The sequence below is a fragment of the Sminthopsis crassicaudata genome, chromosome 2, assembly GCF_048593235.1.
Source record: "Sminthopsis crassicaudata isolate SCR6 chromosome 2, ASM4859323v1, whole genome shotgun sequence".
NCBI classification, from domain to species: Eukaryota; Metazoa; Chordata; class Mammalia; order Dasyuromorphia; family Dasyuridae; genus Sminthopsis; species Sminthopsis crassicaudata.
In genome coordinates this window covers 257,098,256-257,125,389 of record NC_133618.1, presented here as the reverse complement: position 1 = coordinate 257,125,389, position 27,134 = coordinate 257,098,256, and the positions used below count along the sequence as shown (strand labels likewise).

Sequence of the window (27,134 nt, the reverse complement as noted above, 5' to 3'; positions counted from 1 at the left end):
AACGTGCTCTCCTGGCAGTTACAATTACTAGTCTGTCCTAGACCCACCAGAGTACCTTTGACCACTGTCCTTTGCAGTGTGAGCTCTACCCGGCTCGCCTCCTCTGAGGCCTTCTAAGGTCTCTGGCCACAATCTCTTGAATCTATAGCTTAATAACCGGTAGCGCACTCAAGAACAACCACGTGTAATCTTAAAAGCCTTTATTATACATACTCACATAATGCCCTGACTGATGCCCTGACTTGTTGGTTCCCGAGTGAACACCTGGTCAGAAGACCCATGTGTTCACTACCAAAACCCTTACCTCTTTCGGCTACCCATCTTGGCTTGGCCACCCAGGCTAGGAGCCAGGGTGAACAGCACGAGGTTAAAGAGGGCGGTTGCTGCCTGCAGTGGGCTTACATAGGGCCTGTGAGGTCACACACACAGCCAATCAGCGAGAGAGTCACCCATTACGAAACTATCTCAATATGGCCAGGATCCCGCCCAAGGGCAGTCCTAATATCCACAGAAATTACTTCCGGGCCTCAATCTCCCGATGCACTGTGTCCGCCCATTTAAAGGGCCCTTACAATTCCCTTTCTCTTGTTTTGCGGGAACCGCACATCTCATCAAGCTAAACTTTTAGCACCAGCTATAGTTCACTTGATCCATGAGATGACAGAGTGTTATGCCCAAGGAGGTACAAAGCAGCAGATCAGTAAACAGAAGTATGACAATGAGAACCAGGCTCAACAGTGGCCCAAATGTTCAACCCATTCATCAAAGTCATACTCGAGATAATAAGCCAAAGAGGTTGGATGCCAATGAGGTAGGATGTCAACACTGAGGTGGGAAGTCAACAAGGTAAAACATCACAATTCTAGTTAACAAATATCAGTAGGTAGGTTGTCACAATTCTAGTTACATTTATCACAGTTCTAGACCAATTCTAGTTTCTTACAATTTTCTGTTGCACTTTTCACACTCCTAGAACAATTCTAGCTTATCACAATTCTCAATTGCACTTGTCACAATCCTAGAACAATTCTAGTTTATCACAATTCTCTATTGCACTTTTCACAATTCTAGAGAAATTCTAGCTTATCACAATTCTAGAACAATTCTAGTTTCACAGGTGCACATAAGCAAAGTCATGTCCAGTAACATTGTCTCAATAACAATGGCAGGTGGGTGTGTTGGTTTTTCACCCACTAATTTAAAAGCATAGTCCTTCAATAGAAAACATAGGGCAAAGCCTCTTCCCAGGCCACCATATGGCAAGTGGCCATGGGAGAAGCAAGCAGGCCCATTGTCCATTTACAGTCTTTATATTGCATATCACCCAAAACAGTCCATTTCAGCTGCAACACTGGAACTGTGTCTGGTGTCTCTGGTGTCACGGTCAGGAGGGACGTTGCTGTCATCAGCGTCTGAAGGGCTGCGGACATCTGGCTGGTCCCTCTGGACTGTTGTCTGGTCCTTCTCTTGGATCCCCAGGTTACAAATGTCTCTGGTGGGGATGAACTCTGCTGCTGGATCTGCACCTAGGAAGGAATGTCCCCGGGGCCCAACTTGGGCCTTTCCAAATGCCATCCAGGCCTTTCCACATCACAGTGGAAACAAAGTGGTTGTCAAAAAGATTAACAAAAGTCAGACAAAAGTTAGTCAGTCTGTCACTTAGCTGCACTTTCTGTGTATGCCCGAAGTGCATTGCTAAGGTAAAATGCAAAGAATTTAAAAATGTAAAACCAAAATAATTTAAAAGTGTAAAATCAAAATAGATTAAAAATATAAAACCAAAATAATTTTAAAATGTAAAATCAAAATACTTTGAAGATGTAAAATCAAAAGTGTTTAAAAATGTAAAATCAAAATTTAAAAATTGTAAGCAATCACATATCCCAAAATTCCCTTCTCTTGTTTAGAAGAGAAGATCTTGGGGATAGTCTGTGCAGTAATGACTTTACTAGAACACTCGGCTATATCCCTGAATTCTTTTGCCTAAAAATCAAAGTTTGAGTTTCTGATACCGAATTGTACTTCAGGAGTGTGAATCAATAAATCTGATATTTTCCTCCTGGGTCAAAGATCACACACTGTCTATTTATTCTAGTGATTAAAACAGCAATTTTCCAACCCATTCTAAACATAAACACTGTTTTATAAGTACCCGTAGGGGGTTGGGAAATCAAGCTCACCTGTGGAAGTGGAAAATCCACGAGGTAATAAAAGAGGAGTTCCAACTCTCCAAAGACGATCCTAGCAGTTTTAAAAGTATAAAACTCCACTCTCTCTAACTGCAAGGTCTTGTCCCTGTAAGGTTTCTTAGAAATTAACTGAACTGTATTTTTAAAACTTTTCTGATTATACTCAATACCCCACAATTCCTTTTTGCCTTGGGGCATAAAGCCTACTCCTGTCCTTTGAAATGAAGACACAGGAGTTTTAAATGGATTAATGGGCAGTGCTGATGGTATTATCGCCCTTCCTTTTCCTCCTCCCCCTTCTCCCTTGGCCCAAGAAGGTGAGGCAGAGGGAAGAGGATTTGGAAAATTCCCCAAAGGCTGATTTAAAATCCAACCTGAGCTTTGCACATAAAAAGAACTAAACTTCTTCTCAAGGGAAGAGTAATTGATAAATTCCTTAAAACAACAATGCACGAGGTAAACCAACAAAAAGCTAAGAAGAATTTCTACAACTTTAGTCCATGTGGTTCGTTTATTTCCTTCTTTAGTTTCAGCCACTGGTTTGAACTCTTCCTGTTCTATCTGTAGTAACCTAGCTTTTTCTTCTTTTTCTATCTCCACCTGTAGTTTAACCTGCAATTCCAGCAACTCTTGCTGTGGCATTTCGTACTCTATACTGTCATACATACGCACTAGCTCTAGGTTGCTCCCTCTCCGAGCTATATTTACTGGGTGTGGGGATAGCCTTCTGGGAGCTTGATTACAAGCTTCCTGCTGTTCTTCAGTGGTGATCTTTGTTAAAAGATCTTCCATCTGGCTCTTTAACCTCTTTATATAATAAGCATTATGTTCAGCTGTGTCCTTGAGTCTGATCCCAGAGTTACCTGGGTCCATATTGCTTCTCTGTCTTCCCTCTTAAGTGGCGTTTCTACCGGATCTTTCTGAATATTAAATATTTTCAAAACCTGATAATTCCTGATGCGTCCACCACGTTGGGCGCCATTTGTAACGTGCTCTCCTGGCAGTTACAATTACTAGTCTGTCCTAGACCCACCAGAGTACCTTTGACCACTGTCCTTTGCAGTGTGAGCTCTACCCGGCTCGCCTCCTCTGAGGCCTTCTAAGGTCTCTGGCCACAATCTCTTGAATCTATAGCTTAATAACCGGTAGCGCACTCAAGAACAACCACGTGTAATCTTAAAAGCCTTTATTATACATACTCACATAATGCCCTGACTGATGCCCTGACTTGTTGGTTCCCGAGTGAACACCTGGTCAGAAGACCCATGTGTTCACTACCAAAACCCTTACCTCTTTCGGCTACCCATCTTGGCTTGGCCACCCAGGCTAGGAGCCAGGGTGAACAGCACGAGGTTAAAGAGGGCGGTTGCTGCCTGCAGTGGGCTTACATAGGGCCTGTGAGGTCACACACACAGCCAATCAGCGAGAGAGTCACCCATTACGAAACTATCTCAATATGGCCAGGATCCCGCCCAAGGGCAGTCCTAATATCCACAGAAATTACTTCCGGGCCTCAATCTCCCGATGCACTGTGTCCGCCCATTTAAAGGGCCCTTACAGCTTTTCATCTCCACTCTGATAGGCTTTTATGAGCTGAGCTTCTGGGATGGACTGGAATTTTCTCTCTCCTGCCCTTACCTCATTCTCTCTTTTTGTGTAGATCTGGGGAGGCAAAATTCTCTTATTCTGGTTTTTCCTTGGGTTTCTTAATCATTTCTAATTTACTGCTCTTTTTATTAAAATTTATGAAAGAACAGGGCTATTCTCCATCCATTCTTTTTGCCATCTTATATGGAGAAAAGACAAGAATTACGACAACAATAATGGAAGTTGATTAGAGGATGAAAGACTTCAGAAGCCCTCATCTCATGAGGGAACCAGCAATGTGGTGCAACAGAATGCTGGATGTGATATCAGGAAGATCTGAGTTCAGATCTTATACTTATTAGCTGATCCTGAGCAACTTAGGGTTATAGTGAGAATAAAATGAAGTACTTTCCAAATCTTATAGTCCTTTATAAATGTGAACTGATATATTAGAGAGAATCCTGAAAGAAAAAATAAGGGTATAGCCTACAAGTCAAAAAATGAAACAAAACTCAGTAAAGACACTTGTAAGAGAAAAGTAATAAAAATAAAAGGTTGGGAGGTGGAGCCAAGATGGCGGAGAAGGCACACACTCTTTAAGCTCCTCTCTCTTCCTCTCACTACCAATCTTTGAATTTAGCCTCAAAAATAGTGCTTGACTGACTGGTGAAATTCATGAAGATTAAAGGTGCAACAATTTACCAGCTGAAGATAATCTGGAAGACAGCCAGAACAGGTTTGTCTGAGGGGCTGGAATAGACCAGCAGCAGACAGGGAAATAGGAGTTTGGCGTCCTGAGCGGACCAGGGACAGAGTTAGCCTCTGTGGCTAGAAGAACAGTGGAAACAACCCTGCCATAGGCTGACTGCTTTGCCTTGATTGTAAAGCAGGAGACCAGCACAGAGATTAGAGCTGGAGGTACAGGGTACTCTAAGAACGCCAGAACTGTACCCCTCTCCCAAACCGGAAGTGACTCAACATAGACCAGCGCAACTGTGCAGCTGCACACTGAAGCACGGCCAGGGCAGCAGCAAATCTACACAGCAGGGGGTGTGGCCAAGGGCAGCCTCTAATCTACACAGTGGGGGGGCTCAGCTTGGGACAAAGAACCTCTGCAGCAAGACTGTGCTTCTGTGGCAGAGACACTTCCGGTCTGGGGCAGAGAAACTTCCAGTCTGAGCAGGGCTATTCAGCTGATCAGCTGTTAATACCCACAGCCCCACAGTGGCCTCAGAATAGGATAGTGACACTTTCACTGCTCATACTCTTGACCCAAGGCAGTCATTAATCTGAACAGCAGGGTTCTTAGTAGGGCATGGATCCTATACAAAAATTGACCCTATATTAGGACATAAAGATCTCAAAATTAAATGTAGGAAGGCAGAAATAGTAAATGCCTTCTTTTCAGATTACGATGTAATAAAAACTACATTCAACAAAAAGTTAGGGGTAAATAAACCAAAAAGTAATTGGAAACTAAATAATCATTGGGTGAAACAGCAAATTATAGACACAATTAAAAATTTCACTCAAGATAATGACAATGATGAGACAGCATACCAAAATTTGTGGGATGCAGCTAAAGCAATAATAAGGGGGAATTTTATATCTTTAGAGGCTTACTTGAAGAAAATAGAGAAAGAGAAGATCAATGAATTGGGCTTGCAACTTAAAAAGCTAGAAAAAAACCAAATTAAAAATCCCCAATCAAATACTAAACTTGAAAAAATAAAATAAAATAAAAGATTGGAGGCAAAATTTTGAATCACACATATGACTGAGGGGACAAGTGGTACAAGTAGATAGCTAAATAACTAATGGAAATATTTTTTAAAAATTAATAATATAAGTAAAATTAAAGAACTTGAGAAAATCTAAACATGAGAATAAAGGAGAAGGAGAGAGAATGTGGGAATAGATTAGCATGCAAAGATAGAATAATAAAAACTAATTATAGGATCATCAGGCTACTTACTTGAGAGATAATGGCTAAGAAAATAATCCTAAAGAAATAAATGGGGGGAAAAATGCAAATCCAATTATTGTAATACTAAATGTGAGGCAATTAAATAATTCAATAAAATGAAAAAGTGATATAATAGAAGAAAGAACAAAGTGCAGCAATCTATACAAAAAAAGAACCACTAAAAAGTAGACACAAAAAAATGAGAAGTTAGAACAACGTTTACTCTGCATCAGTTAAATGCAGAAAAGCAGGAGTTGTAATTATACTGTCAGACACTCAACATTAATAAGCATTTATTAAATGCTATGTACTAGGTATTGGGGATATGAAAAAAAATTATGACAGTCTTATTTTACCTTTCTACCAAGGAGTTTCATTCTTCATTTTGTCTATGGTAAACCAGAGCACAGAACATTCTTGGGGAAATGTTTTGAAGAAAGATTTTCTTTAATAGCAAAAGGTTTTATAGACTTGTGCCCATTATGTGCATTTCTGACATGAGCACCATATTCAAATTTAAAGCACAAGTGTAGCTTTGTTAACTGCCCCACTACTTATGGTATGTAGAGAGCAATTAATTTAAAAATATGAAGACTACATGGCTTATCATAAGAAGAGCTTGTTCCTTTCTGTATCTGGATGATACAACCCTCAGCCTAAGGATATCCATATTTGAAGCTATGTTCTAAATTTCTTCCTAAATTTCTCCAGGCTTCAGATGATTGCAACAAAGACTGTAAAGTGAAGAGTAGATTCTTTCCATTATTATTCTGGATTATTGCAAATTGGCCAAAAGTGATTTGACAACACTAAAAATCTGATGTGGCTGTATTCTGATGTGTTATTCTTGTGGTATAAAAATAAATCCAAACCAAAAAATTGGAAATCAAGAGTATCCTCATCAATTGGGTATTAGCTGAACAAGTTATGGCATATGATTATGATGGAATACTATTATGTTATAACATTTCTTATAATGACCAGGATGGCTTCAGAAAAAAAAAACAACAAAAAAAAAAACTTGAGAAGACTTATATGAACTGAGACAAAGTTAAATGAACAGAACCAGGAGAACATTTTACACAATAACAGCAAAATTGTAAGGATGATCAACTGTGAAATTCAACTACTCTAATAAAGACAGTGATCCAAGACAATGCCAAAGGACTCATAATGAAAAAATCTATCCAATTCCAAAGAGAAAATTGATAAACTTTGAATGTAGATTGAAGCATACTTTTTTTTGTTTCTCACTTTTAATTTTTTTTTTTTTTTTTACAATGTGGCTAATATGGAAATGCATGACTTTACATGTATAAATTGACATCATTTTGCTTGTCTTCTCAATAGCTGGAGAGAGAACTTAGAAATCAAAATTTTAAAAAAATTATAAAAAGTAAATAATTATTTTTAAAAAAGACTATATCCATATGACCTAACCCATCAAAATTGTTCTGCATTTCAGCCTGCCAAGAGGCCAACTTTGCTGTTACTGAGGAAACTTGCTTTTTGAGAATTTGATCCTGCGGCCTTAATATGTCATCTTTCTTGCTGGTTTCATATATTCTATGTATTCCTCTGGATTAGCCTTTAATCTGGTGATCTGAAGTTAATGTGTAATATTTTTTGCAACTTGAACTTAATAAGCAATCACTGAATTATTTTGCTAAAATAAAACCCTACTATCCTCTTTGTGTGTTCTTTGATATTAGAAAACACAACAGAATGACATCTTTTCCCCTGAAGTGTTCAGCAGTTGCTAAGCATCCAATGTCTAGGTTTTACAATCCAGGGTAATTGCAGCTGTTCCTGGACTTGCTTTTTCTGTCTGAGATTTGTGATGCATTGTGTAGATTTTAACTCCAGATACCATTTCCTATGGTGCAGGCTTATGAAATTGGCTGTCAGGTGCTGTTACCAAGCAATGAAATGGCATGATTCTCCCTTGGGCTCCTTATGACGACATTTTGCCCAGCAGTTTCCCTTATTGAGCTTTTAGAACTATTTCTCTGCAGGGATTTAATTCATGGAATATCAGTGAGATACTGGTAATGAAAATGGTGAGGGTTCAAATTTTCTTTGTACTCCCAAGCTGTTGTGCCCCATGAAATCCTATTTCTAGGTGTTTCTCAGGGGATTTCCTCCTTAAGGACATTTCATTGATTTTTGTTCCGAATACTGGCCCTATTTTTGTGTGCTTTCTTTTTCTGTAGCATATTCTACAAAGTCTCCATTTTGCACTCCAGAAATACTCATCTGTTATCATTTTCATTTTCATTTTCATCTTCACTTCTGCTTCTTTAAACAATAAATAATTGTTGAGAATATTTATTCTTCACCTCTTGTCAGATGTCTAACATCATATATGTCTCATTAAAAAATATGGGAGAAAATCCATCAGTTTTTTGTAGATGTTTTTATAAGTATTTTTGATGATTATACCCATTATGGTTTTTATTTGCCTAATATCCTTTCCAAGTAGATTCTCATTTGCTTAATGCTAATCAGTGGAAGTAGTTCTATAATTTCCCATCATTCCACTTGAGTACAAATGCCTTTAATTCAGTGCCCTACTCAGATACTATGCTTTTCTCCTTTCTCCTTTCTTTTTTAGATAGGCAGAGAACATCGATCATTTCCATGTTTTGGTTTAGTGTTTTTCCCCCATATTTTTTCAGAGAGCTTTTGTGTTCAAGATGAGAAGAAATGAATGGTGACTCTAAAAGCTCAAGGAGTATGTTATAGTTTCTTTTTATCTTTTAAATGCAATCATCTAGTTGGTGATGGTGGCATTATTCGGCTGAATGGTAGGGCCAGAGCTTTGATTTTAGTGGAGGTCATTTTGGCCTGTATAAAATTTTACTGCTTCTGTTTACATGGCCACATGCCTGTAATCTTCTCGACATAAGTGCAATTGTACTTTTGGATTGCTTTCTCATTTCTCCTTCTGGTCAGGACAGGAATGACTGACTCCTCAGTGTAGCATGAAAATGTTGCCTTATTTTCTCTTTATCTTTCTTATTCTCCAACCCAGTTATGGTTCCAAATTTCTTAAAAGACTGCAGTCTGATAAAGAAGCCGATGATGGTTGAGACTTTTGGTTATTTTCTCTGTAATCTTGAGATTTTCATGTTTGTTTGTTTGTTTTGCATTATTTAACCCAGCTGCTGCTGTTCTTGAAAGCCAGCATGTGTTTTAGCTTGGTTTGTGGATACAAAATATAGTAAATTTTGAAGCATCCCTGGTCCCTTTCTTTCAGGTGGAGACACTAACTTACCAGCCCAGAGCTACAACAGTACATGCTGTCCGTGATTCAGAATTGGCCAAGTTACCAGCAGGAGCATTGACTTCCATCAAGCGCAGATATCCACAGGTAAAGAAATAATATTATCATTCTTCCATCTTTACCATTTGTTCCCTGACTTTAGTCCAGATATATCAATCAATCATATCTAGGTGTCAAGCAACTGGTGTGTACAGTATTATAGGAGATGCTTTTAGGGAACATGTAGTTCTTGTCCCCTGCGAACTTGGCACGTATCTTGGCAAGTGAAGTGTAGACGTCTTTCCAGATCTAAAGTTATCTGATTGTTGTATTCCTATAAAGCAGGGGTGGGGAATATCTAGCCTTTAAGCCATCTAAGACCCTAGAAATTATTTGCTAAGGCAACTGGAGGCACTGGATGAGGTGAAAGTTAGGTACAATAACTTCTTACTGCTCAAGTTCTATAAGTATAATTTTGTGATATATGATAAATGATATAAATATCTAAATATCCCTTGGCAGAAAAAAGATTCCCCATTCCTGCTATAAGAGATTTAAGGATTTAAAAATGATATGAATGGAGGATGGTAAGAATAATATAGAGTTAGGGAAAACTTCTTAGAAGTTTAGAAGATTCCTTAGAAAGTGAGTTTTGAGGTTTTAAAGAACATGGTGGTGGTTATGCATTATCAGGAAGTCCTTCCACATTTAGGTGTAGTCCAGTGGTCCTCAAACTTTTTAAATAGGGGACCAGTTTACTGTCCCTCAGACTGTTGTGAGGGCCGTTCTATAGTAAAAACAAAAACTCACACTGTCTCCGCCCCTCAGCCCATTTGCCATAACCCGATGGGCCGCATAAACATCCTCAGTGAGCCGCATGTGGCCCGTGGGCCGTAGTTTGAGAACCCCTGGTGTAGTCAAAGGAAGTAAGCAAATTAAGAGCAGACTATAACTAGTAAAATGATTACACTGAATTGGTGAATAAAATTTTGGAAAAGGCTAGAATGAGATATAGCAAGGGATCTTGTTAAAGATGAATTTTGAAGGCCCATTAGAGTAAAGAGTCAAATAAATGTAAGATTATTTGGGGTGCTATTGACAATAATGGTCAAGTTTTGATTAAGGAGTAAGGAGAAGAAAGATGGATGACTTAAACTAAGGCCATGTTTTGATTCAGGTATCAGCAAGATATTCAGGTGGAGTTGTCCTGCAGGAAGATGGAACTATGAGAAAAGGGGAGAAGGGTGACTATCTAAAGATCTAAATTTGTAAGTGGTTGTTGAAATTGTTTGAAGGGAAGAGATTCTCAGAAAAGTAAATGATAACATGAGAACCAATCAGTAGAATACAACTGCCAAGAGAAGCTAAGAGAAATTTTAAGTTTCAAGGAGGAGAAGATATTAGTTGAATTAGATGTACTAAAGTACTGAAAAGAATAAAAAATTCTTCCTTCTGGTTAGTCTGCCCTCTTAGATTGAAGATTTTTCACTTCTGCCGAGGGGATTTTTTTTTTTTTTTTGGCTTAAACAGTTGGAAAATCATGGCTCATATTCAAGGGTCAGATGTGCCATGTCTCTTAGGAGCTAAATAAATCTTCTTGTCTTTTTTGGGCAAATGACCCCAAATTTAAAAAAAAAAAAACCTTCTCTTTAGAATAGAAATCATGAAGTGGATTGAATTGGGACAGAGCATCTTGTGGAGAATCTGGGATTGTACACATGTGGTTTTGAGCAAGAGTTGGAATAGAAACAGAAAGCTGGCCTCCCCATCGGTAGCTGGAAATGGTATCAGAGAAAGCTCATGTTACTTATTTCTTAGATTTCCATGAAAGTTGGGACATGGTCAGATTCTAACCCTGAGGACTGTAACATAGTTATGATTTAATAATGGGATCACTGCCAGAGGCTGAAGGTATTCTTTTTTTTTTGGTGTGCTATAGATTATAACCAAAAAGTTAAATACCTTAACAGCAACTCTGTTTCCTAAGCCAATATTCTGATCCAAATATTTTTTTTTGTCCCAAAGGGAGTATAAAGAAAAAAGGTAAAAGTTCAGATAGTGAGATGCTAATATGAAATTTGCCAACTGTTGAACTCATAATTATAGTAACTCACATTTCCCTGTGATGTAAATAGGTAAGAATAAATTATCATTCTCATTTTATAGCTGAGACCTAGAATGGCTAAGTAACTTATCTACAATTATAAAGATCATAAGTATCTAAACTAGAGTTTGAACCCAGGTTTCTTCAGCCCTCACTTCACTTTTCACCATACTTCCTAAGATTAAGTAAATTTTCTTATGCTTTGGAAATGTCATACATTTCCTGTGTTTACATATATTGGTACATATTTCATTATTGGTATATATTACAGTAGAATTATTGAGGATGATTATTATTTTTGTGTTAGAGACTTGATATCGTGACAATAGACTTTTCCACACTCTACACATATATTTTAAAAAATACTTCTAATTATTAACTCAATAATAATTTCAACAGATATAATTCAAGTGAAATATAAAATCTAAATAAAGTTTAAAAAAATGAAAAATAAAGCCTTACAATGGTGCAGTAAAAGGAACGTTATACTTGGATTCAGTTCTTGACTCTATTACTTACCTGTTTATATCTTGGGGCAAATCACTTAACTCTTCTAGACTTTAGTTTTCCCCATCTGCAAAATGAAGGAGTTGGACTTAACTGACATATACTGCTTTATAACTCTAAATATATAATCTACTATATAAAATTCCAAATTCAAATTATTTACATTTTGACAACGTAAAAATAGTTGTTTAAACAACATTTTAATAGTAACAATTTATTTAATCTTTCCTCTTCCAGGCTTTTTCCTGTCCATGCAATTTAAAAGTTTTGGTGTTGCTCTTTTTCTTTTTAAACATTTTTTAGTCAGGTGCCTCTGTGAGGTATGAAGGCATCCCTTGATTCAAAGACTGTGGCATCTGAGAGCTAACTTTGACAAGTGCTATAAAGCCTATCAACTCAGTATTATTCTAGTTAAGATTGTAAAGACGATGTTGGTTATAGAGTGATGAATATTTCAGCCAAAACAATCCTTGAAAATCATCTACTAAGTTGTATAAGGGGATTGCAATCGAAAATAGTGGAGGGAAGGAGTACTTATCAAATTACAGATACTTGAAATATTGAAATTGTAGTCAGTGTGTTGTACTCTGGTCCTCTTGTCCCCTCTGCATTGTTTTGTTTGTCTTCCTATATTTCTTTGTCATCTTTTTATTATGATATAGCTATGAGTATTTTTATACAGAGACATTCTGATAACATTTTTAGTCTATAGTCATGAGATCTTTGGATCAAAGGATTATCCATACTTGTTTTGGGTCCCTGTTTGACCCAAAGATCTAAGATAAAGAATTCTAGGAAGAAATATTTTTTCTTATAGATACACCCAAACTGGACTCTTAGCTGCAGTTGTTCCCAGCCATTGTTTTATTCTACTTGGGCTTCCATTGACTTCATCAAATATGCATATTTCCTTAGATTTGATAAATGAAAAGGGACTTTTCCATTATCACATCACCATTTTTTAAAAATGAATATATTTACATGTTTTCTCCACTAGAATGTGAGCTTGTATCATCAGTGTGTAGTAGCATGTCTAGCACATTGTTGCACCTCTACTCCTTTTTAGCTACATAAAGAAATAAATATCCCTTGGATCTTGGCTCACTCATATATCCAACTCCCATATTCATGAACTCTGAAATTCATTTAATCTGATTATAATCTTTTGTCATTCCATTTTTTCCTCTGGCTTCTGGCCCCAACTTGGTTCTCCTTGATAACTGGGACCTTCAATTCCTCTATAATTTACTTCTTTCCTGTGACTTTACTTCTGTACTAGCAATATTATCCTCTTTCTTGTCTTGAGCCATCTGTGAACTAGTTCAACTAGACACTGCCATTTATTTTACTTTTAATTTCTTGCCCTCTTCTATTACCAGTGATGCCTTGTATTTCACTCCCTATCTTCCATCTTTATTCCTGCTCTTGTGTTGTTAAGCAGACCTGGAGATAAGCATGAAACCATGCTGACTGAGTCCATTTCAAATTTATATTACATTATCTTAAAGAGACTCTTGCTGTGGGACAACATTTTTACATTTCCCTAATTGATTCACTATTCCATACATTATTTCAAACTGTTTTTATTCCTCCTCAGGTCTCACATGGCACTTCTCCCCTCTCTGTGTTGAGAATTGTGCCTCACACTTAACCATGAAAATTAAGATCATTCACCAAGACTTTCTTCTTCTCCCCTCCTTCCCTTATCACACCACATAGCATCTCTTAGTATCTCTATTTTTACTGTCTCACTCAAAAAGGTAATTTTTTTTTGCCAAGACAAACTATCTACATGCAGTCTTGATCCCACTTTATTTCACCTTTTTCATTAGCTTGCCCCATTACCATTTCCTGCCCTCTTGCTAATATTTAATTTCACTTTATCTTCTGTTTCCCTGTTGCACACCTATGGACATACCTATGTCTTCCTGATTCTTAGAAAACATTAATTTGATCTGACTATCCCCAGTCTTTTAATTTCCAGATATAATTGCCATTTCTTAGTCCTACTCTTTTCTGATTTTTCTGAAGCTTTTGACACCGTCAATCCCCTTCTCCTCGGGGTTATTCTCTACTCTCTTTTCTGAATTTTTTTGAACCTGTTTGACTCCTCTTCTGTCTCTTTTGCTGTTTCTCCTTCCACAACATGCCCCCTAACTGGGAATGTTCCCCATGGTACTATACTGGTGTGTTTTCTCATATTCCTCTTTACTCTCTTGTAAGGGTCCAAGAGGAATCTCACATAGCATAAGAGGAAGTAAAGAGGCTTTGATGCCTGAGGCACCGGGATGTAATTTCTGCAGCCAGCAGGCACGCCTCTCAGCAGGAACTCTGGTCGAATTGAGAACACATCAGCCATGGGAGATGTCTCCTTCCCTTATTGACTGTGTGTGACCTCATAGACCCTATATAAGCAGTGGAGACCAGGAAGTAGGAGGACTTCAATAGGAGTCAGCAGGAGTTCAGTAAGTGCAGGAGTAGTGCAGGATGTGATCACGTGGAATAAAGTGTTGAGCTTGCAAGCCATTTTGTCTGAGCTCTCTGTTGGACAGGAGAACCATTGCTTGGAGAGGTGGTGGCCAAAGATCTCTGAAGACTATGAGTGGGTAAGATTAGTAAAGAACCACTGCTCGAAGAGATAGTGGCCAGGGATTTCTGAAGGCCTGGTATTATGCAAGACTGACAATCAGTAACCTCAGAGGGGAGGTTACACTCTCTTATTTGGTAACCTCATCAGCTCTTCCTTATGTGACTTCCAGATCCGAATATCTAATCCTAACATCTCTCCTGAGCTCCACGATCACTTCTTCAACTTTGTTTTGCACAAGGAAATTGCAGGGCCAGGGAGGTTGCTATAGGCAAGCTTATTGCTAAGGAGTTTAGAAAAAGGATGCTGCATTCATGGTCTGTCCTTTGTGCTTAGAACATTCCTTCTATACACTTTTGTGCCTAGGTTTCCCTGATCTCCCTCAAGATTTAGGTCAAATTCCATCTTCTTCAGGAAGCCTTTCCCAGTTTCCCTTCCCTCTAAAATCAATCTGATTCTCATTGGCCACTAGGTCCTAGGCCAAGCCCCATTTGGTCATAGTTTGGAACCTAATTGACTCAGATTGAATGTAAACAGCTATCATTTCTGCTTTAGTCAGAAACCTTGAGGGTTTTCCCCTCTCATATTTATTTATTTAGATTTTTTTGGAGGGGGAGGTAGGTGAAAGAGGAGATCCTTTGCCTCAGTCACTAAATGGGTGCAGCCTCAATCAAATTGAGAGCTGTGGAAGGCCTTAGCTTAAAAAGGGCATGGTCTCTCATTTCATTCAGGGTCATCTCCAGTCCGATGTTTCTTGGGTCTTCTCCTTTGTGTCAAGGGTCTTCTCTGTCTCTCTCCAATGGACAAGGTGAAATCAGCTCGTTGGCACCCATCTGATTTCTTTTCCATCTGTAAAGATACAAACAAGCAGTTAACCTGTCTGGTCCCTTCCATTCACCACTTTCTGGACCTCTCCACATCACCTGGCGATTATCTAAAGATAGTGGAGCTGCTTGCACTGGACACTGCCCTTCTGGTGGATTATAAAACCTGTCTGCTGGAGCCAGTGCATCTTTGGCAAAATTCAAGTAGTTAATTGTATAAAGAAATAAATTTAGAAGTTCTCTAGGGTTACCTTGGCTCCCCCTTTCTTTTATTTTTGGAGGAGCGACTTAATGTCTCTATTTCTCCTCTTTACTACTGCCTGTCCTTGAGTATTAAAGGGTATGCCAGTAGTGTGTAAAATCTTATACTATATCTAATAAGGCCTAAATTTTATTGCTAGCTAAGGGCCACTGTTCTATCCACACTGACATAATCAGTTTTCCATTGGATAGAAACAGGTGAAAGAGTTGGGAGGCCTTCAACAGCAGCCCTGCCTAAAAAAACAAAGTACTCATTTATAATCCTAATCATGGTAAAATGTCTCTTCTCCACAGATTGATGGAGATGTTTTCAAGTATAAAAGGAATAAAAACTTCTGTTTCGCCTTCAAAAGTCCATCTCAAAGGGGTAGCACTAACTTCAGCTGCTATTGATCCTCCTTCACCAAGACATGTAGGTGTCTGCCTTAATCTTTGGCCAGTGACTGGGCCAGCTGGCACCTGTAATGACTGTAAGATTTGCACCCATGTCTACCAACCCTTGCCATTTACATAGATAGTGAGCATAGGACAGTCAGCTGTAACTGCTGCAGTCTAGAATATTCCTGGATTCTGTTGCTGGGGGTCGTAATCTGGGCAACTATTACCAGATTGCTTATTAGGAATCTATATCAATAAACCTGATGCTACTACTTGTCCTGGTTGATAAGTCACACATTGTCTACCTGTATTAGTGACTGTGATATTATCTACACATTCCCCAGTTTCCCACATCAGTGTATGGATAGACACTGTTTTGTAAGTATTCTCAGAAGGTGAAATGGTCAAGCCTACTGTGCCTGGAGGCAAGGGATCCATAGCCTGGAGAGGAACAGATTTCACCTCTCCAGGGGGTATTTCAGTTGTCCCAGCTGCATACAACTCTGTTCTCCCCAATTGTGATCCCTTTCTCCCATCAGATTGCTTCTTGGCTGATTGGTCATGTCTGTGTACTGAACTTCTAAAGACTCTCTGGGTGTAACATCAGCTGCCATCATGCCCCCAGTGTTTTTTGCCTGGGACCCTGCAGCTGGGCCCCACTTTCCGTTTCCCTGAGTCAATCTACATTTTGATGTCCAATGGAAGCCTTTATTGCATTGGACATAAGATTTTGGGTCTTGTTCTCCCACCCTGTTTTCTCACTCTATCTTTATGCCAACATTGAGCTTTCAAATGCCCTACTAAAGTAGAACAACATTACAACATTGAAAATATTGGCAAGTCTCTCTGGAAGTCCCTTGCCAAATGGGACCCTGTCTTCCCCTATTTGGATCTTGGGAAATCTGCATCATAGCCTGGGTATAAAAGATATATGTGCCCACTGTGGCACAGCATCTTATGATTTCCATAAGGAGCATCTTTGTGTAATCCTAGTATACTTCTTCTACAAACCTCATTAGCATTTTCTCTAGCAAGTGGTCTTATCATAATTTTTGTGCTTTCTCACATTTCCCTTGGGGTGGAGGAAACTCTTTTTTTGCTATTTTCCCCGTTTCATCTAAGAAACAAAAGTTACCAGTTTAGTCCTTAACAAAGTTTCCTGCTTGTCTATATTTATACTCACCCTATTTCTGGGCCATAGGGACTTCTTCATTGAAATTACGGTTGAGCTGCGTGCAGGTCCTTACTTCATGTTGGGAAACCAAAATATACTATCCAGGCTAGCTCCCTGGAGAGCCTCAGGACCAGTCAGAGTCAGGATCAAAGTCCTTGGTCTTTAGGAGGAGAAAGGAGGAGGAGGCAAGCAGCCATGTGGCTTGTCAAAGATGGATCCTGGACTCTGGAATCTGGAGCCTGAAGTTTTCCTTTCTGAGCCTGCTGTGGCAGAGAGACTTTGACTCTCCTCCTCAGCCCTCTAATCCTTCCCTACTATTACCTCACCACAATACATTCAGCAGGCGCCAATGGTGAGGAGAGCCATCACATCACCATATCATCTAAATATGTTTATAGAACCATTATCTCACATTGAGTAGGTACTTAGCCTTAAATGCTTTGCTGTTCTGGATTCAAGTACACCTTTTCAGAGTTCCAGTCCTCTATACAAAAGTAGTCATGTTGGATTCACTATTTTTTTTCTTACACTTGAATTTTGATATCAAAATGTCTGTTTGTCTTGCTGTTTAATTAGAGACATCAAAATGTATTTTTACAATCAGGGAATTTGAGTAAATTGAGTCAACTATCATTTACTAGGTGCTAATATATGGTAGATAATAGGATAATCTGCCGCTACATTCTATCAATCAACAAGCATTTATTAAGCATCAATTATATGCCAGGCACTATACTGATTACTGGGAATATAAAGAAAAACATAAAACAGTTTATACTCTCAAAAATTCATGGGATTAAAGTCAGTTTCCTTAAGCCTGACATATATGAGGCATTTCCCAGTATAGTTTCCACCTTTCCAACTTTATTTCTTTTCTTTTAAAAACAGTTTTTATTCTGAACTTAAACACCAAAAAAAAAGGACATTTCTACCCACAGAAAAGAACATAAAAAAGAAATTTCTATATGAAATCGAATCTCCCATTTCATACCACTTTTTAAAAATATACATACATATAATCATGTATATGAGCATGGTACTATGAGTAATAGGTAGGAGCTCAAGAGAGCAAAATTTATAAGCTTTTTATCTGTTGAGTCCTACAAAGCTTAGTTCCCATGGATGTCTATAAGAAAAAATTTCTTAGCAATTAGAGGTGTCTGAGAGTGGCGTGAGCTGTTTTAAGAAATTGAATTTGCCTACATCAAGGAAGACTTTACATCATAAGTTTTATTATTCTTAATATCCTGTATATATAATTCTTTTTGAAGTGATGATTCTTAAAGTAATATCTAAAATTTTGCTTTGTGTTAATTTTGAGGCCTCTTATAGTGACTTTTAGAGAAAAATATCTTTCTTTAGCTGCATAAAAAGATATTTTCAATTAAGGACTTTATTTCTCTTTAATTTTTCTTTTAAATTCTATCCAAAGTAATCATATTAAAAGCATAATTTAGTTACATGAACAAAAAAGAAATTCTTTACTTGGCTGGCACATCATACTTTGTAGCTCAAACTTAATTCTTTGATAGTTACATTAAGAGTTGCTTTATAAGAAGCCTTAGTAGTCATATTTCTTAATGTCAACCTTTAAAAGTCAGAAATATTTACAAATAGCTGTTTTCCATAGTAGCTTATTATGAACCCTTAATTCAGGACACACATATGACCACTTGTTGACTATGTTGCAGAGGAGTGTTTCCTCCCCTCCCCCCCAGGTATGAATGTGTTAGATGGGTGACTTCTGAGTTCCTGTCTAGCTCTGAGATTGTAATATTGTTCCAAGGCCAAAAGTATCTTCCTTTAGAGTTCTTTCAGATGGCTTGGACCTTTTGGTTAATCAATAAGCATTTATTAAGTGCTTGCTATGTTTCAGGTACTAAAGTTTGAAGAAAAAAATGAAACAAAGTCTCATAGAATTCTAGAATTTCTAGAGGAGGAGACAGCATGTACTAACAGACATGCCTTGTTTTATTGCAGTTCTCAAATATTGCATGTTTTATTTTGTTTTGTTTTTTAAAATTTGTGTTTTGTGGCAACCTTGTATCAAGCAAGTCTTTTGGTGCCATTTTTCCAACAGCTCATGCTCATGCTCACGTTATGTCTCTGTGTCATGTTTTGGCCATTCTTGAAGCATTTCAAACTTTTTCATCATTATTATATCTGTTATGATGATCTATGATCAGGCATTACTGTTATAATTATTTTAGGTAATTATAACTGTACCCATATAGGACAGCGAACTTAATAAATGTTGTGTGTATTCTGACTGCTTTACCAATGGGTCATCCCTTACCTTTTTCTCTCTCTCCCCCATCTCCATATTTCCTGAGACACAACAGTATTGAAATTAGTACCATTAATAACCCTACAATGGCCTCCAAGTGAAAGAAAGATTCATAGGTTTCTCATTTTAAATCAAAAGCTAGAAATTAATTAATCTTAGTGAAGAAGGCATGTCAGAAACTGACAGGCAGCCTCTTGCACCAAACAAGAGCTAAGTTGTGAAGACAGTAGAAAAGTTCTTGAAGGAAATTAAAAGTGCATTTTAAGCATGCATTATTTTAAAATTAAGTTATATATTTATGTATATATATTTAAAGTATAATACTATTGCATACTTATTAGAGTACAACATAGTATAAACATAATTTTTATAACTGCTAGGAAACAAAAGAGTGCCTTGCTTTATTGTGATATTTGCTTTGTTGTGTTGGTCTGGAACTAAACCTTCAGGAATGCCTGTATATGTATATACAAAATATATGCAAAATGGCTAAAAGGTGATTTTGAAAAAGAGGGCACTCATTGTGGAGATCAAGAAAGGCTTCATGCAGAAGAGTATGCTTGAATTGAATTTTGAAGGAAATCAGGAATTCTAAGAGGGAGAGAATTAGGAGGAAGAACATTTTTGATGGAATTCAACTAGAAATGGTCATAGGAATATTTAGCATCCTACTCTTGTTCTTTTTTATACAAGGTAGAGTTGCACTAAGATGTTTGAAACACCTGGTTTTTTTTTTTTAGTGTGCTGAAAATTATTGCACAAGTAGATAAAATATCTGGAGTTTTTTGGTCATTTAATAAAAATATCTATATGTTCACTGAATGCATCTTCAGGACAATTACAATGCAAACAAGACAGTGGAGATATGTTTCTCATCTTGTTCCCATAAGGTTTTGATTTTTTCAAAAATATATAGTGGGGCATCAATATATTTTGAAAGCTGGGAATTATTAGATTTTTAGTGTGGCAATCTTTCTTTTTTTTTTTTTTTTTTTTTTTTTTTTTTGAGGCTGGGGTTGCCCAGGGTCACACAGCTAGGAAGTGTTAAGTGTCTGAGACTAGATTTGAACTCTGGTCCTCCTGAATTCAGGGCTGGTGCTCTATCCACTGCACCACCTAGCTGCCCCACGTGGTAATCTTTTAAAACATCTTGTAGGGATCAGTGTTAATTGATGCCTAATTGTCTAATTGTGAGCAACAGTTGTGTCTGTGATAACAGTCCAACTTCTTAAATTTTCAAGGATATTCCATAATCTGTATTAGTATTATGGGGATTTCTCATCTACTTTTGAAAGGCAACGTTTGGTGTAGCTTCCAGATTATATCTTGCTAGGTATTAAGTAGGTGCTAATTTTTTTTTTTTTTTTTTTTTTAGTTTACAGTTATATATTGAAAAAGTTCTACTTATCATCCAGGTGATAACCTGGTTTTGAAATGCAACCTCTTGTTTCTATAAACAAACCTACATGACTTAGTCATTTGTTCATCATTTATTTTAATGTCATATTCTTTAATGTGTTCATGTGTATATTTTCCATGGAGAAACTTTTGGTATTATTCTTGAATATTAACCATTTCATAAGCTCCATAAGCTTGATTTTAGCCAAAAAGCTGAGAAATGATATCATAAGCTCAATTATAGAAGCAAGACACTCGTGATTACATTCAGTTTATCCAATGCTGGGTATCTATACCAGCTTTTACTATTACTCAGTGAAATGGTTTTCTGTTTATTACTAAAATATTTCTAAAGGTTTTACATCCACTTATCATGTGCTCTAAAAAGTTTACCATCTTCTTCATCCTTTTTTGTTGGAGAAGTATTTATCATTGCAAAGTTGTGTTAGGGATTGGGTCCTGTGTTCAGCATGGTATAGTGGATAGAGTTTTGGACTTGAAGTCAGGAAAATTGGGATCAAATCCCACCTCAGACACTTACTAATGATTCACTTAACCTCTCTGGGCCTAAATTTCCTTGTCTATAACCTGGATTTGCCTTCAAAGTCTCCACTCTATCCTTCCTATGTGAAGATTCTATAATTATTGAGTCTAACTGACATTTTGATAGCATTAAAAATATATATATATACAAGATGAAGTTGTTTAGTGTAATTTTTGGTGGAACCATATAGTTTGATATATCATCTATATATCAAGTGATTGATTTGCTATTTTGGTTTCATTCTTTTTAATTTGGAAGTCACACTCAATCATAATGAGCTCAAACTGCCTCTTTAAAAAAATGACTCATTTTATGATTTGTTATTGACATAATTTTGTTGGTAATAAGCTTTAAATAGAGAATAATTTTTCATATGGACATCAAATACTTCAGTGTTCTCATTAGGGCAGTACATGAATAAGTGAATTGAATAAATGATTGCAACGATTAATAGAGGCAGTATAAATGTTGCAGTGCTTTTGGGTAACTTGTTCAGGAATTATTGAATCATAATAAGTTGTTTTTTCTACATGTTTGGAACATTTTGGTATATGCTTTTTTCTTCTCCACCAATATATTGTTTTCTTTTAAGTATTCATACATGTTTTTAGTAATACAAACACTGATTGCAGTACACAAATAATAATTGGCCTTTATTTGATGAAGTCACTATTCTTATCTCTTGTTAAAGATATATGATTCCTTCTGCTAAGAAAGATGATGTAAAGCACACAAATGAAATAAAACTGGTAAACTGCTTTGCTATTAATTTATATACTAGTGTAAGTCATTTGAACCAATAATTAAGGATCATATCTTGCCCTACCACTTTCTAGTTTGCAAAGAAGGCAGAATTTGTAATTATTTATGTAATTATGTAATTATTCTATCAAATTCTTGTATTAATGGTGTATAAGATTTCTGTTTCCTATTTGATACAGCTGCAATTATCATTGTGTTGGACTTCTCGCAACCAGATTTGTTATCAAAATTTTTCCACATCTTGCTTCTTGTAGGAGCTGTCACTCATTTCTGACTTGTTTCTCAAATATCTGTAGTAAAGATTTTTATGATTGTTGAATTGTTTATTTTGTTCTTTGTTGACCCTGTATTTTGTTTATAGTTTTTGATGAAGGCAGTCTAGAATTTTTGATGTGCCTTTGTTTCCCTTTGATTTGCTTCTTTTTTGTTGTCTTTAGTTGGAAAGTCAAGGTTAAGGGTTCTCCTGTGTTTACCAGCTAGACAGTGACAATCTTCCAGTAGCTTTCCGTCGATTTTCAATTGTTCTCTCAAATTACTTCCGATATGGTGTTGCTTGATACTATTCATAGGATATTCTTTGATAGTTCAACCTTTTCACCCTTGGTTCTTACCGTTACATTGGTGACCATGTGAAGCAAGCACATGAAAGTTCTGAAATTTATATATATTTCTTCCAAATATTATTTCTGTTATTGTTAATATTGTGATAGTAATAATAATAATAATTGCATTTATATAACACCTACTATGTGCCAGACACTATGCTGAGTACTTTACAAATATTTGCTCATTTGATTCTTACTACAGCTCTGGGAGGTAGGTCTATTGTAATTATCCCATTTTATAATTAGATCAATTGAGGGTTGTGACTTGCACAGGGGCACACAGCTAGTAAGTGACTGCACTCATGCTTGAACTCAGCTCTTCCTGACTCCAGAGTCAAGACTTTATCCTCTGCAATGCCTCTCCCCAGACGGAAAACTTTCTGGAAGGGGAACTGATGGCTGAGAACCTGTGGCATCTCCAGATGCCAGATGTCTGATATCTCCAGATGTCTGACATCTCCGGATGCTGCTCTCGAGGGTCAGAAGCAGATTGTATACAGTCCACAACTGCCTTTATCTGTGGGCTCTTAAAGGGGGCCATGTCAATTCATGGAAATGGATATATTGTCAACACTGACATAACTAGCCTAGGTGGAGATGGGCATGGGGCAGCCCAAACCCCTGCTGGGCCTTACTCAAGTCCCATATGAGAGCTGTTGCCTCTTGTGAAGGTTCCTAGAGACCTCAAGTTTTCTCATGCATACATTACTCCCTTCCCTACACCCTGCAGTCCAGCCACATTGGCCCACTTGCTGTTTCTCATGCATGACATCATATCCTGACTTTGTGCTTTGTACTCTCTGTCTCTATTCCTGGAAGGCTCTCCCTCTTTACCACTGCCTCTTAGGCTTATTTTCCTTCAAAATTCAGTTAAGTATCACTTTTTCTATGAATCCTTACCTATAAAACACCTCACGATTTCCTTATATTCATTTTAATAGTGTGTGTGTGTTATAGTGTGTGTGTGTGTGTGTGTGTGTGTGTGTGTGTGTATACACATTCATATATGTGTTCCTATTATATCCACTACAAGCTCCTTGAAGGATGGGACTGTTTCAATTTTGTCTTTGTATCCCTAAGGCTTAGCACAGTGTCTGAAAGAAGATGGCACTTAAATATTAATTGATTTGTTTCTTTAGTTGCCCATTACAATAATATTTTTCTGTGAAGAAGCTTTTGGTTGGGCAACCAGAAGTTTTTAGTTGTGAAGCACTAAAATCCCTTAGTATAGTTTAAACCAGTGAAAACCATTTTTTTTGCTGCCCTTGAAGAAATGGACTCTTATGCATTGAAAGATTATCAAGTACTCCTGTAATGTTCTTTTTTTCATAGTAAACTGATTACTTAATATTTGTTGATTGAATCATTCATGAGAGGTCTTATTCAACTAAATTTAATAGTGTGTAACAGGAATGGTAATTGAGATGGGCTGGTTCTTTTTGAGTAGAGATTTTGGAAGTTAGAGGTAAAATTGTAAATTCAGCCAGATTTTAGGACCTGTCTTTAATTGCCCTCCATGTGAAAAGGGTTTTTGAGTTCATTTTTTTGTTTGTTTTCACATGCACACATACACAATCATATAATCAGCAATCAGCCTCATTAAAAAAAATTCTACAGACTGTGTATGTAGCTTATTACTGTTTTCACCTAATAATCCATTCTGATCTAGATTTCCTTTCAGCAGCAATGTGGTATTGTGGTATTGGGATAGTTTATTTTCCCACTCCATTATGCCAATTTTAATTATTTAGTAGATACCTTCTGCATGTTCAAAATGTCCCAAATGTCTTGGTGGGTTACAAAAGAAATGGAGGATATGTTTACTGCCCTTAAGGAGCTTGGATACAAAATATTTCTTATTAGGGACAACTAGAGAATGATCATAAAACAAATGTGAGCAAGATCTTAGAAATTCTGTTGCTCAACTATGTCCCATAAATGTGCTGTGAAGTCGTAGAAGAGCTCTAGTTATTTGGTAAGTTCTTTGGGGAAATAAGTCATGGATAACATGGAATGTTTCTCTTCTATCTACCAAATCCTAGGCCTGTATTCTAGAAAAATTACTGGGTCTCCCTCAACCTTAGCACTGCAGTATTTCTTACTGCTGATGCTTACCCTCACAGAAGGCTGATGCGGGTGGTTCCTAAGTGCCACCTACAGCCTCTGTCAGGGGAATGTTTATCAGTGGCTGATGGGAGTCAGAGCAGACTGCTGTGTGTCTGTCTCTCTTCCTCATGCTGTAACATTCCAGATTGTTTCCTAGGGGAATGTTTGGCATTCTGTTGCTTTATTTCTATAAAAGCCCAAAGTGAATATCCGTGCCATCATTGTTCTTTGAGGACAAAAAACAGTTGGAATCATGTTGGATCCATCACAAAAGCAAGATGGTACTTCATCATGGGAGGTGGGGGCATGGGAGCACAGTTCACTTTACCCCTAAGAAGTAATGATAATGGCATATTCTCCTACTCAGCCTGAAAATTACATCACAGGTAAGAAATGTGAATGAAAGGCCCAACTCCCTCACTAGGGAGCTACTAGCCTCAAAGGGAAAAGTAAATCAAAGGCAGATTTGCCTCATTATAGCATATTTGGCTAGATTTAGATAAAGAGCATCTGTATGATAGTCAGGATCAGATGTCTAGGGAAGAGCATGCTCTCCACAGGCTGCAGGAATGAGAAGCCCAAGCTGTGCCTAAGAGAAATTAACCAGACAGAAAGTAGGATAAGCATTCATCTAAGACTCTACAATCAATTTTCCTTTAGTATAAAATTATCGAGTGTCAAAGATATGTAGTCTAGCTTTGTCACTTTCCAGAGGAAGAAACTGGGGCATGGAAGTGAAAGGATTTACTTAGGCCACATAGTTAGTTAATGGAAGAGCTAGAACTGGGACCCAGCTCTCTTGACTTCGAGCATACCCTCCCTTTCTTCTTTACTACACTCTTTCAAGAGGAAGTGATGGTAGGGGTTAGGCAGGAGTAATCTGAGCAGAGACGTGGAGGTGGAAGTGTATAAAATTTGTACAAGGTTATAGTGAGTAATTCAAGATAGCTAGGATATAAGAAAAGCCAGAAAAATAGGTAGGAGGCAGATGGTGAAGTATCTTGAATTTAATTCTACTAAACTGAAAGTGTAGGAAATGTGTACTTAGTAAAAGATAGAGTTAGGCACCAAATAAAATACAAAAATTAAATAATATGATTACATGATTGAAAGTGAAGATGGTAGAATAGCAAAAAGAAATGAAGTAAGCTTTCCACCAAAATTTCTAAAACAGACCTTGAAAATATCTGAGACTGGAAATGAAAAAAATACAAAAGGATACAAAAATGCATCTCACTGAATTGAGAAATAGGAGAAAAAGGGGAAAGGAAGGGGGCACAGAATTAAAGAGAAGGTAGATTAGAGGAGGGATTAGTCCTAAGTAGAACAAACTTAAGGCCATACAAAAATATTTGTAGCTCTTTTTGAAGAGGCCAAGAGTGGAAATCTGAGGCAGTGCCCATAAATTGGGGAATGACCAAACATGTCATAGTATATAAATATATTGTAACATATGGTATTGTTGCAAGATAAGGCCCAGTGTTCTTGAAACCACCATGACAGTTTCCTCTTTAGGGAAGCTATAGTTCATACAATCTGTTCATAGAAATCATTGCTATAAGATTAGGGCATGGAAAAATACTGACAGTAATATTTTAAGTAATGTCCAAAAATAATATCTTGCCAACTACTGGTTTGTGTCCTCCTTTCCCCAACCTCCCATACCTGTATACCTGAAAAAAATCTCCTGTGTGCCCTAAACCTTAACCTGTAAATTGGCCAGCTTTGGGTGGCCACTAAGATCAAGGTTTAAATATCTATTTCTCAGAAGGAAACTTTGGAGTATATCTCTCCTCCCTGGGAGCACATCTATTCTCCTTGGAAGCAAATCGCTCCTTTGGGATCAAGTCTTCCCACCTGAATGGAATACTTGGATCTTGTCCTTTCCTCCCCAAAGCAGTACCACCCCCACATGAATTTTTATTTATTATTTGTGAATTAAACTTGAATACTGAACTGCTCCTTATTGTTAATTTATTCATGACAATCAAACTTGTTGAGGTTCTTGTCTATTCTTGTGTTTCTGGTTGACTCATGAGTCTTTTCTTAGACATAAACTGGTTCCACGATAGGAACTTTCCCTTTTGATAGTCATACCTTGGGTCTGGGCACTCTGAAACCTATCCTTGAAAGCAAATCCTAGAAAGCAAGATTTTCCTCAAAAGGAGAACCTCTATCTTTTCAAGAGGTACTTCCTCATGCCAGAGGACTATCATAAGACAAGAATACTAATGCTTAGTTCTACTTTATTGTAAGTATGAAGAAGGGAATGGGTTGGGAGAAACATGGAAAGACTTGTATGAACTGATGCAGAGTAAAATGAATAGAAAAACCAGAACTTTGATCAACATAATGACTAACTACAATTAGTCCTGAGGATTATGGTGAAACATGCTACCTAGAAGGACTGAGTACAGAAAGAGAAATATATTTTTTTGGATGTAGCCAATGTGGAAATCTTTTTTGCTTATTTATGTTTGTAACAGGGGCTTTGTTTTTCTATTGTTCTCAATTTGGCATGGTGACTGAAATGGGAGTGAAAAAAGGCACAGTTTGCTGATTGGAAAAAATATATATAATTAAAAAAAGA

General features: G+C 37.3%; 1 protein-coding gene across 5 annotated transcripts in view; it reads left to right on the top strand.

The window, feature by feature from the left end:
* PNPLA7 (patatin like domain 7, lysophospholipase) overlaps positions 1 to 27,134 on the top strand; it is a 220,544-nt gene that overhangs the window by 72,802 nt on the left and 120,608 nt on the right. For all 5 annotated transcript variants that reach the window (XM_074288990.1, XM_074288992.1, XM_074288989.1 and 2 more), the window contains one exon: positions 9,002 to 9,115. In XM_074288990.1, the coding sequence (XP_074145091.1) occupies positions 9,002 to 9,115 (114 nt within the window). The remainder of the gene's footprint in view (positions 1 to 9,001; positions 9,116 to 27,134) is intronic.